Source organism: Sinohyriopsis cumingii, chromosome 1 (genome assembly GCF_028554795.1).
Source record: "Sinohyriopsis cumingii isolate HCF-2022 chromosome 1, ASM2855479v2, whole genome shotgun sequence".
Classification (NCBI taxonomy): Eukaryota; Metazoa; Mollusca; class Bivalvia; order Unionida; family Unionidae; genus Sinohyriopsis; species Sinohyriopsis cumingii.
This window is the reverse complement of record NC_142961.1, coordinates 48,561,372-48,574,656: the sequence shown is the minus strand read 5'-3', so window position 1 is coordinate 48,574,656 and position 13,285 is coordinate 48,561,372. Positions and strand designations below refer to the sequence as shown.

Sequence of the window (13,285 nt, the reverse complement as noted above, 5' to 3'; positions counted from 1 at the left end):
AAAAGGACATTGGTCTCCAGATTGCCCAAAAAAGAAACAAGAGGAGTCAGAAGAAAAGAGGGATTCTTCAGAAGAAGAGAGGGATTCTTCAGAGGAAGAGAGGGATTCTTATGAGGAAGAAAGAAGACAGGTGAAGAAAAAGAAACAGGAGAAAAAAAGAAGAAGGGAAGAAAGCGAGGAGGAGGAAGAAGAGGAAAAGAGTGTGACGGTGAAAAAATTCAAAAAACAGAGAGACTAAACAAGGAGACAGAAGAAGTGAATGAACTTTTAATTAAAGTGTTGTGTTGTGAATTGTGAATTGGATTGTAAAAAAATGGAGAAAAGAATAAATTAATGATATAAGGTAAGTGTCTTTGAGTTTTGATTTCAAAAAAAAGCTACACTCACGCACTCATACACAGACACGTACTATAAAGGTAAAATGGGCTGTTGAATATTTTTTTGAGTTATTGGCAATTTGAAATTGTATTTCTTTTCGAGAAATGTGGGTGGCCCTGAAAAGGGCCTTTTTTGGTGCAGGGGTGAGTTTAAGCAATCAACTTTAACTGCCTTAAGCCTTTGCCACGGCCAAGGCCTACTTCTGGACTACGTAATGTTGATGATGATTGAGTTGAAATCACTAAGGGTGGTACGGTAGGCTTAGTCACAGGGTTGACGTGTTTAGCTCGGGAAGGTCGTATTCTCTTCGGTCGTGATAAAGAAGTCTGATACATTTGTTTCAGACTTCTTAACTCCGCTAAAATGTCCAACAGTACCGTGACCGTTTGATTTTCACCCTCTTGTTTCTTTGCTGCTACTTCTTCTTGCTGTTGCTGCTGTTGTTTTTTTCTTACCTCTTCTTCTTGCTGTTGCTGTAGGAGAAAAGCTTGTTCCGCTTCCTTTTGTCGTTGTATAAATTTCTCCAATTCTTCTTTCTGTCTCTGTCTAAAATTCTCCACTTGCGGTAATGAAGAAGGTAACGCAGGTTCCGGAACAAATTCTTGCGAAGAGAGAAAATCCACAAAATCCCAATTCACCTCTTCTGAAAGTAAGTCCGGGTTCCCTTGGGCAGTCTCCCCTGCTGGTGCACCCCAATGGATCGTTTTCTGAGTTTCCGTCATGTTGAATCACTGTCGCATAGATTGACTGCACACAAGCGCTAGCAAATCTATATTGACTACGTGACGTCACAGACTGCTCTCTTCGGATTGGATGCGGCTGGCTGAATTTTGTAACGCGTGTTCGGATTGGTGAATGAACTCAATTCGTTTCAATCCTACCTCTGCCTATAAATAAGCGCCGTTCACTGCATTGATTCACCTGTTTCTCGGAGCCTCAAGATGTGGACCGACGTTCAATCTTCAACCCTTGTGTCAACAATGATGTTCAGGACGGACATGCTCATGTATGTCCGGTCCAAGTGGACTGTTGTTGATAGGACAGATACAAGTCTATGGATGAGGAGAGTTTATATAGAAAGACAAGGATGTCTGAAGAGGGTACTTGTGTATGGACCGGCAGTTAGAAGGAGTTTAAGAAGAAGAAGAAGATGTGAGAGATGCCATCTATGTTAATATTAATATTAACATAAACCCAAAGGCCCTTTTCAGGGCCAGCCATATTTCTCGAAAAGAGATAGTCTTTGAATTGCCTACCCCTTTTTTTAAAAAAATTTTTTAAAAAAATTTAAAAAAAAAATCCCATGTTCCATTTCCCTTGACGCTATACAGTCCCACCCTGTTTAAATTCCCCTTGACGCTCAACAGTCCCACGATTTTTCTCCATGTTAATTTCCCTTGACGCTATATGTTCCCACGATTTTTCTCCATGTTAAATTTCCCTTGACGCTATATGTTCCCAAGGGTCTTTTTAATGATAAGTCCCATTGACGCTATACTATCCCTATTCACTACTATCGTTTCTGCATTCATCGTCGTCATTTTATAGCGCATTGTCGTTATCGCCTTTGTGATCACCGTCTTTATCGCCTTCTTCGTCTTCGTAGTCGAAATCATCATTAAATACCTAAACTTGATTTGGTTATCTTGACATTCCGTACAGCTCACATATTAATACAAAAGGAGCAGGATGAAATACAACAAGGTCTTAGTTATCCAGACGATATATGGAGCTGATCTCAATAATATACGAAAGACCTTTATTGTATGACAATTGAAGAGCTTCACGCGAAGTAATACCCTTTCGTCAGAGAGAGAAAGAGAGATGGTTGGGTGGGGGCGATTAAGTCGTAACAGATAAAGCTTAGAAATCGTTTGCAACTTATGTGCTTATATACATCAAACTTCAATGTTGTATTTGTTGTAAATATTATATAGGAGACACAATTTGAAATAGGGATTGACTCAAATACAAACATTTGAAACAGACGGAACACAGACAGACAGACACATAAGAAATACTGGACAGATGGGGAGAGATTGCCTCATATGAAGCTAATAAAGAGGACTTAAATCAATTGATATCAAGATCATCCAGTTAGTAAATTAAATCCAATTAGTAAATTAAATCCAGTTAGTAAATTAACACTCGGTGGTAGGTCGTAACACGTTATTGAATAGAGTTTAAGAACCTCACAAATAGTAACGTAGTTCCTTAACTACTAATATTAATAAATATTTAAATGTCGAGAACCGTGATTTCAAATAAACTGCATTGGCGTCAGCAATCTTGTGTGCTGATCGTATCACTTCAAAAGGAAACTTTTCTGCCGACTAAATCAACAAATATCGTTTTTGGCAGACATCACATATTGATTAAAAAGTTTATCAATATCAGTGGCGTCGCTAGGGGGTGCGGGGGGTGCGGGGGGGGGGGTGCGGACCGCACCGGGTGACACCATCTCAGAGGGGTGACACCAAATTGAAAAATTGCAAATTTTACAGAGCACACACTGCTCGGTCTAGTCGGATTTCATAAGCGGATAACCGATCATAGTTGAATACATGACTAGCAGGCACAGCAGTGGCGTCGCTAGGGGGATGCGGGGGGTGCGGACTGCACCGGGTGACACCATCAGAGGGGGTGACACCAAAATGACATTACTAAGGATTCTGTATGGTCTGTTACGGAAGGAGGACCATGGGGGTGACACCATGAGCTACCGCACTGGGTGACACCAACCCGAGTGACGCCACTGATCAATATTATTGTGTTTGCCTCAAAAGATAGACCAACATCTCACTAGTTCTTGGGTTGTTCCATTTCTAAGTACTGCACGATGCTGAAGGATTCCTGGAGAAGAGTATCGACAATGCTGGGTTTGCTTTTGAGTTCTACAGTGAAGGCTATGTCCCGTAGTCACGAAACTATCTGAGCAGCCAAGTGAAACGACTGCATAAACTTTAAAAATCTAGTCGTCTGTAGCTTAACTTGCCATGACGTTATACACATTAAAATTTCAAGAAGTTTATTTGTATTTCTATTCATGCGTGCACAGTTTTATTGATTGATTAAATACGTTAAATATGTTTTAATTTGGAATCTAGAGTATGACTGCAATGTTTATGCTAAGAAACTTTGTGTGGCCACTGAAAGTCCACCACTAAACGCAGTATATTAAGAAAAGAAAAAAAAAAAAAGGATTAGAGACAGGTAACTAAAAAAAGACGCAATTCAAAACTCAAAACGATTTTTGTTAATAAAAAGGAAAATACTTGTCTTATGTCCCTTATGCAGTCATTGCTTATTATAGACGAGTTAATTGCTGTAAACATTATAGAAACGTTTTTCATTTTATTCTTTTGCAAATTATACATTCTTAAATTCAATAATACATTCAGAGTAAGAACATAGATGTGATTCTTTTTATCACCGCTTCAGATAGGTGTATTATATCTTTAGTTTTTGTTGCTTTTAAATTTTCAAATGCAAGATCTTATGTAATTGAATGACGCAATCCTTTGATCCAGCTACTTCAATTCGGATAATCTAAATTTTGGATAAGGTCGATTATAAACAATATCTTCCACTAAGAAGATGGAGAACGTTTATATAATGTCTCACAAATATTTGTCTAAAGACCCTAAATAGGCACACATGAGCTCATTTTTGCGGCTGGTGGAAGACGAGGCATAAATAAGTTTTTACCTGAGCCGGAATATATTGTGTTTCTTCTGTAAATAAGTACCGTCTTCAACCGATACTCCAAAGACTACCTTCCCCAAACATAAAGAGATCGTCCGTTGTCTACAATATAAGTATATGTGCAAATAAAAACCACGGAAGCGTATTTCTGCTAAATTTTTCTAAATAACAAAGAAATTACGTAATTTTAGACCTCTATTACAAATCTGGTCGAGGTTATTGTTTTAAATTAAACTTTAATAGGGATAGATAAGGTAACTTAGAATGCAACTTTTGTGAGGTAAAATGTGATACTTTGTAAACTTCACATAAATTGACGAAGAATCAATTCAACGTAACAACCGTCCACTCTTTGTTCCATATTATCCTGAACTTTGCTAACCCCAAACACCGTTTTGTTTTGTACTTCCTTTTTCTTTCCTTTTCTCTTTTTCTTCTGAGTACTCTCTTCCTAACGTCATTAAAGTCCCGAAATGTTATCTATCTTTTTTTACAGTTTCATCGTGTTCTATTTGGGGACGAATTTTACATTAAATGTTGATGTAATTTAACTGCTTATGAGGGGAAAATAATTTTTGGTAAGATATCACAAACGCAAATCCTGAGTACGAAATATCTTTCCAGATCTTTTCTTTGTTTCTTTTCCAATATATAAGTACACAGCTATCAAAGTGTGGAAGATATATGTGTTTCGTTATGAATTAGATGACATCAGACGTTTGTACACTACGATGGTGAGATATTGTATTTTCTGAAAGGGACGAAACTCAATCGTCCTGCCGTTTCTAATATGGGTTTTCGTTGCATCGCGATTGAAACCGAAGCGGGCCAGATGACCATCGCCAATGATACAAGAAGATAAATTTGTAATATTCGTTAAGGCAATAGGTCAGATTGTTTTAACGAAGCAACGGCAAGCAGGTTATCATATCTTTCTTTATTGTCCTCAAAAAATTACATACACTGTTTTGATGAGAGAGAGAGAGAGAGAGAGAGAGAGAGAGCAGTAGATATACCTAAGGATATACATAAGCAGTTTGAATTCATAAACAGTTTTTATATTTGTAGTAGATGTAAAACAGCATGTGTACATAAACGTGTGTGGCATTTGGATTTTTAACGCAGCTTTCACAATTTTTCAGTCAAATAACTATGATGTCTGCAGTGAAGCAGTTTATAGTGATGTCTAGCACTGGGCATCATGCCGCAGATATGTAGCATCATGTCTCATTCCGTTACATTATCCTGACACCAGGCGAACCACTCCTAACACTAACCTCTTAACGCTAAGCGCCAAGCAGGGCAGCTGCTCGAACCATTTAGATAAGTCTTTGGTTTGATTCTGCTGAGGTTCGAACTCGTGACCTAACGCATTTGAGGCTCTATAGTTTCATATTTTACAAAGGGTTATAATTTTAAAGAAAAAGAATTTCCCAGGGTTTCCTCACTGTCTGTACTGGCTATTAAAAAAATAACCTTGTATATCTTAGGCATTTTTCAAAGAACCTTTAATTCCATTTACTTAGTGTGTGATTGATGGGTGTAATATAGGTCATAGAACATACAGTTTTGCCTTACTTCAGATGTGCACCTCTAAAAAAAAATGCTTGCTCCGCTTGGTCATTTTCTCTTCCTGGACTTCAGGTGTAAATTGTAAAAAAAAGTGAGTCGAAAACTTATTTTTTCATTTTATATATTTGTTAATTCATTCGTTGCACTTTTAGAACCTTATATTGTCTTGTCTGGCAAAATTCATAATAAATGCTAAAGATCGTGTACTTTAGACTAATTAAGGTTGATTTTTGAGCATAATGGAGCAGTCACTTTATTTAGCTGCGTGCCTAGAACATGTACAGTTTCCACAAGATTCAATATCCAAAGAAATTTCCGCCACAGTACATGAAATTAACATAGAGGTATACCAATATTGTCTCCACTGTGCATGTTGCAAATGTAAACAACTGCACCATACACACACCACTCTCTCAGACGTTCATACATATCGGCAGAGCACCCCCTCCAACCTGTAAAGAACACCAATGTATTGTATGATTTAAGTTTGGCTGTGTGGCTGTAACATTTAAGTCGTAAGCATCAAAACAGTCCTTTTTGAATAATTCTCCTGTATTTTCCCCTTTAGAAGAGCATTTATTACTGTCAGAGTCCCACAAAAGCACCCCACCCTCCGCCAAGGATGAAAAGTGAGTTATTTTAAAAATGCACATTAAAAGTTACTAGTCTGGTTCGCCATACTTGAACTGATCTATCAAATTTGTTTCCTGATCAAATTATCTCCCGTCCCTTCCAATATATATATATATATATATATATATATATATATATATATATATATATATATATATATATATATATATATATATAGAGAGAGAGAGAGAGAGAGAGAGAGAGAGAGAGAGAGTTATATTATTTTCATGAATTGGTATCCACGACTCCCCACAGTTGTGATTAATATTTACATTTCTCCAATACGTATTTGCTTTTTTAACGAATTCGAAGGATATTTACTTGTTCATTTGTTGTTGTTTTTTCTGAACAGACTCTGGTAACTCTGATGGCACACGATGAAGATGCACGAACCATCAAGATCACATAATAAAGAGACGGCCATCATCTGACGGGCTGAGCGTGAAACTAGCCTGAAGGCCTTCATTGTCTGACTAGATTTAGGATTTCGGTCGAGCTCGGTGAGTATGTTTATGTCACCGAGTTCTGGAGCGAGTGTGATTATGTTCTAAACTGTTCATATTGTTTATACAGGAACTAATGCTACCCATATTAGCTGACCTTACTTGGCTAAATGAAAAACAAATCGTTGTTGTTGCTGTTGCTGTTGTAGGGTTCAACGCCATTTTTCAGCACAATATAGGCTATACATGGTGGCCAGTATAATTGGTGGAGGAAGAACCCTGGTAAACCCCGGGAAGAGCCACCGACCCAAGAAAAGCTACTGGCAGGCTTTCTCACGTATCCATGTTAGCCGAGCCTGAGACTCGAACTCACGCAGACAGAGGTGAGATGGCAGTGATCCGTAACTGTGAGCGCTTTAGACCACTCGGCCACTCGGGGCCCCCAAAAATAAATCGTAGTAATATAATCAACTGGGCGATATCAGCCCCACATACGTCTCTTGTTCATGGAGCAACAAATGCTACTTTGATTTGAAATGTAACCTGCTGGTCCAATTTGATACTGAATAAAGCTTATGTATGACAAACAGGTACATGACCCAACCAGGTACAACATTTTTACTCAGCTATACTATATGTTAATCACCAGATCATTTATGTTTTCCTTTTCTTGTACTTAGCCATCCTTGCAAAACGTAAGCATGCAATTTGACGCCGTCATATTCTTTGTGGGTCGGATTGAACAAATGTTCTTCAAACACTGACTTCCTGCTCACGTACACGTTAAGAAGAAAATAAACGTCAAAATAAACCGTCTAAATTAGTTTACTTGTGTATACGGAATGAATGGCAGATTTTAACCTCGTAATGCTGATCCGATGGCGGATAGTGTATGATCCTCTAAACGGCCGCAACATTCTGCACATCCATTTCAGTGAAGATGTAACGAATTAATTACATTATGACTTTACTATCTGGCCATTTCATTCGTAGAGGGCGTCGCAAATCTTTTATTCGTATTTGCTAACGATGCAGACGATGGATGCGAAGTTACCTCCCTTCAAGGGAAAAAACATCATGTCGAACAACTGACCAATTAGCATTGTTTAATCAAAATTTCATCTTGTTTGGGGGAGATTATTACGTCTGTTGATGAACCACGCATTAACTCATTTGCTTTTCTTTAAAGAATGGCTCTCAGATGACGCTCTCTGAAGATATTGAAAAAGGAAAATGAAAGTAAAAGCAGCGGAGCGTAGACCGTATCCCAGTCACCCAACCCGGTTTTAAATTCGGTATCACCAATATCAATTTTATATAACTTCAACTGCCGCTTTAGTGCATTTATACCATTGCAAGTTAAACGGTCTACCTGGAAAGAATGGCATTGTCCGAGATTTGTAACATCTATGAGAATCGTTTGAAAACTGATACAGGATATACCTTTTACTGGTTTCTCGTTGCCGCGGTAAGTTCAGTAAAGACATGTGAGAGTTATGCTTGGTTTCTAGAAAGTGAAGTACTTGTAGATGAAACGTTGATTAGAAAGTTGTGTTGTATGTGTTGAACATGTGCTGCCATTGACTGAGCAGTCACTATGTATTGGTGAATGAGCGGGAAGCGGTGTGATTTGCAAATTATATTGCGTACGAATCTAAGCTGTAACATTCTACTAATTGTTTGTTTTGCACGAAAATGTACCATATATCTGTGTGTGAGTGTGTTTGTGTGCTCAGATGCATCAAGCGCATAAGAATAACCTGATTAATTAAATCTTTAATTACTCATAACCTGAAGAAAGTTCAGTCACCTGGGGTGGGGTGGGGTGAACAGACCAACTTAATGCAAGTCGGTAACAACTGCGAAATTGATAAAGCCTGAGCTTCAAAAGACAAGCACCACCAATACTCATCGCAGAAAATGAATACTTGTCGAAGTGGGTATTTCTGGACGAAGATTAGTAGGGGGCCCAATACTGGTTGCAGAGGCTTTCCATGATGAATTGGTAACATGGATGTCTGGGCTTACAGGGAGTTTTAGAACAGGTATTAATTGTCTTCGTAAAATGCGACGCGTACTAATTGTTGTCGACTATCAGTTGTCGTCGTAAAAGATCCACCGAGACGGGTATTAATTGTAATCGAGAGCAGTCCGTCGAAAAGAGTAAACTTATGATGAGGACCGAGGGTAGATGAGAAAATCTCGTCCATTTAGAAGTTAGTCCCCAAAAGCGCCCTCCAAACAAAATTATGTTCCAATATAAGTTTGCCCAGGTAAATATATTGAGCAAAACTAGGGACTAAAATAGGTATTGGGCCTACCAGTACATAATAATGTGCAATTTAAGTCGTCTTCCAAGTAAAATAATCAGAGTAAATATGTGATCGTGAACTGCAGACAATGTTTAAAATGTTTTCGTACAACATGCGGGTATTGAAAAGCTCGAAACGAATTCACTGTGTAAATAAAATCGGCCAACATCCGGAAGCATACCATGTACACCCCATTCTCGGTACTCAATCTCTTTTTTAAGTTTTATATACTGGTGTGCTGGCTTAGTATTTAAGGTAACCACAAGAGGCCTACTTTGGTTATGCAGTAAGTCATGTTTGATATGCGACAACCAGATAAACATGCAAAATGGCTAAAAGTTATTCCAAAAGATTTCTTTCGAGTTGTCTAATGCAGAACATTGCAAACAAAATGGATCAAGGATATGAAATTTAAAACAAAATTGATTTTAGGTAAAAACACAATCCTGCATCTTGTAGACATTTATTAGGCATTTTAGAAACGATCCTGTGACCAAACTGGTCGAGATGAATGGATGTTGTTTTTTGTTATGGACACAGTTAATGTCTAGTTATATAGCCTATATGCACAAAAGAAACTGGCTTTAACAAAAAAGGACTCAAATTGAGGCAATATTACAACATCTCACAACTATCTCATTGTGTACGCTGTGTGTACGCTATGTAAGTCTCCTCGGATCACCTTAATGTTTTCAGCAAGCAGAGCATGTGAAGCCCAACATTTGTAATTTTAGCATCTTTTTTTCTTTTTTGGCGTACCCTAAAACATGCAAAATTCTAAATATGTTGAGTCGAGGGTGGGTGGGTGAACATTAGGCCTAACTTGTCCACCGACCAGTTCACACAACTAACTACTATAATTATTTTATAAAGAAATCTTAGCTCTAGACGTTTTAAGTGAAGTCATTGTCATTCAGGTCTAACGATGGGCAGTTGGGTTTTTCGACACGTTATCTTCAATTATCTGCACACAGATTTATTGCTACATAATGCGTGGAACACTCACTGGAATGAAATAAGACTTCTCCCCAGTGTGGGACATATATGGGTTTAAAGTAGAATATTCTCCACGCCGAAGAAGATGAATGACACTGACAGACTGTTAAACCTGTTTTTATTTTATTTAGGTAAATTTTAAGCGGGTTGTTAGTTGAAATAGCTTAGGTCAAAGTGATAATACAGGCAAATTTTCAGTGAGTTGTTAGTCTAGACAGCTTCTGTTAAAAATTAATACAGGTAGAGGGAACGCGAGCTTGTCAGATGGGACACTTTAGGCGTTGGAAAGTACACAATTTAGTATGTGCTTGAGTCTCAAACTAGGACTTTAATCTTCGTTCATTTTTGTAGTCGAGGTCAATCGCTGACTCCTATTAACAAGTTCTCAGGTTTAAAAAAAGATCGAGGTGCCGATCTTGAGCCGAAAGTGATTACGTACACATATACACACCAGTAGTTACCGTGCACTTTATCCACTGGAGGAAACTGCTCTATGTTTGGAGTACCTTTGGATTTCCTAGCGTTTTCTTTTTCCTTGGGAACTCCAGGGATGGGGGAGGGTATTCAAAAAATGACTGATTGTATAATTTATATTGCTCCCAGAATTCCTTGCTTTTCGACCTGGGAACGCACCTAGAGGTTTAATTCAAACATGTATTTAATCAGTGGATGTAACAATTTACGCGAACAGCTGTAGAAATTCAGTTAATTATGTCCGGTACACTCAGAGGTCATATACTTGGCGAAGACTATCCAAAGTTTGGACAGATAAAAACTAGCAGATGCCATTATAATTTTGGTCTTTTATAAACCAATTTTTAGGCGTGTATTTAAACGTATCGCAATATAACCATTAGTTAAAATATGTACATGCTTCTTTCGTATGGATGCCTTTGTTATTTTGACAATTTTGGTTATAGCATTCGTGGATCTAGTTGAGTTGGCTATATAAGCATCAAAGCCAGCCCTCAGAGCGAAAATTTTAACAGCAATATCGGTCATTCACGACTTTTTAGTCCATTCATGCCAGAAAAGGCAGCTTCGGTACTTTCAAATATGTTTAAAAGGTATACAAATAAACGTTTGGTTTTAATTTCATATTTGTCTGTCCGTTAGAGACCAGCCTATGGCAAACGCGTGGTTGGTTAAGCTTCCAGGGAAGAAGTTGCTAAAAAAGCGACCCTGAAGCTTTAGCCACCCCGGCCGTTTCAGTGACAAGCCCGCAGTTATTTTATTCAAGAACCAACCTTGTCTCTTATGGAGGCTAGCAACTCGTTCTTTGCAGACTCGTTGATTGCAACGGACGAGTATGAATTCTGCGTGGCAGACATAAGTTTGTTCTTGAGTACCACGTGGCGTACTCGTTTAGTAGGAGTATAAATTCTTCCAAAGATATGAAAATGTATTTAAGTGCTTTGGACACGTGGTTCAGTTTCATAATAAGCTTGACTTCAGCAAATAAACGTTCGTCAAAAATCAAAAACAAGGATGCCTTCTGTTCGCAGGTTTTGTTGCTTCTTGTTGTTCTACCTGATCCCTGAAATACGACAGAATATATCTTTTTCGAATATACCTCTGTTTCTTCTGTGGGCGTGTCGAGCAATAGATGGCGCTAAATTCCCCGAATCAAAGGTTACTACTCTAGCCTTATAGCAAAAACACTCTCTCGTTTCTCTCAGGATTGATAGGCAGCAACAAGGATACGTGTTCATTGATTATATGTTCCCCCATTGTCTTGCTTAATTGACGTGAGTTATAAAGGAGAAAAACAAAAATGGTTAGAGTGGTTGAGAATCCCGTCGGCGTTTTATTGACGTTAAGACCCTCTCACCTAATGGTGACTCCAGTGGCAAACATAGACCCAAAGTTAGTTATAATTATTTCTTGTGAGGCGTTATACTATGCGATAATATTACAAATTTGTGCAATTATGGTCCCGTTTACATTGATCGAAAACGATGCCAATGTTTTGACGTTGCGACTTTTGTGGAGGTTTGCGAAGCAAAAACTGGCAGCAGGCACAGTGATATTGTCATTGTTGTTGCCGAGTTTAAACCAACAACAGTTTTAAAGCAATGCGTTGAATTAGCAATTGTAAATAGAAACAATTATTGCCGTAACCGCAGTAAATGATGTGATTTTGTCAGTCATAAAGTACACACTGTCAGGTTCTAGACCAAAACGTTCCACAGACGGATCGCGCCTAAATGAAACTGAAGCGCTCGTCGCTGAGGCGACCGTAGCGCCGCCCTTGAAGAGGACAGGACCACGTAAACTAACTGTGTGCTTTTAACCACGCTAGCATCTTAGCAGGTGATTGTTATCATATAAATACACATCGGGAGCTCATGGATATCATCTTTATGTAATCTGTGCAAATATTATTTTCCACCTGTACTAGTAGGCAAATCCCCGTATGGAATCACAGCCTACACATTTGCCTTGTATAGGAGTACCATTACTTTGCTACAGCAATAATCCACTTGTATTTATATGATTGAAGTGGGCATTCTTCCGCAGGATGCTATGGTGTTTCATGCTGCTTCTATATTCCATGCTGTGAATATTGCGCTCGACTAACCTTGGCGTTTTGTATAGCAAATCGGAGGGAAATATCGCTTTTTTACGTTTTCCACGTATCGTAATGCTGACCAGCCTAAGTTGCCACTTTGTAGTCTGTAGTAATTCAAGGGATAGGGCCTGCGTTGCTTTTAAAGTGAAAACGAGGCCATCCGTAATGACCTTTTGTTGAACGACAAGCGGATACAGCATGACATAAACAATGGCCTTGACATGAAGCATCAGAGTCATACCCGAAAAATGAGTAACTCATAATGGATCAAGGACAAGGGCTCTTTACCCACTTGAAATATCCCTCTATATTTGAAAGGGATCATTTTAAGTTCTGGGAATAAACAGGCATGAGACAGCACGCTGCTTGCTTCTCGCATAACGAGAACTGAACGACGAAAAATTCATACTGGACAATTTGTAAGGCTTCACCCAACTCGAAGTGGCGCATCTCAGCTGGAGTAGCGTCCAGGTATATCTTTAGGCAATCCCTACCGCGCACTCCCTGCCGCACACCTAGATCATTGGAGGAGGCAAGGCCTTCGATTCGCAAAATCAAGTAGACACACTCATAAACGCAGAAATCGCAATCGCTGATGACGTACCAAAATCGATAGATAATAATCAGAAACGCAGCCGCTAAAATCCCCTTTGTTTAGCCTTAAAGGCTTATTA

General features: G+C 38.7%; 1 protein-coding gene across 2 annotated transcripts in view; it reads left to right on the top strand.

Moving 5' to 3' along the window:
* LOC149806827 (stimulated by retinoic acid gene 6 protein-like) overlaps positions 1–13,285 on the top strand; it is a 128,036-nt gene that overhangs the window by 48,889 nt on the left and 65,862 nt on the right. Inside the window, exon 2 of one of the 2 annotated variants that reach the window (XM_089958193.1) lies at positions 6,641–6,788. Coding sequence is in view for 1 of the 2 variants with exons in the window: in XM_089958186.1 (XP_089814312.1) it covers positions 8,113–8,199 (87 nt within the window). In the remaining variant the exon portion in view is untranslated. Of the gene's footprint in view, positions 1–6,640; positions 6,789–8,047; positions 8,200–13,285 lie in introns of those variants that run through there. The other variant, XM_089958186.1, reaches the window with a different exon arrangement.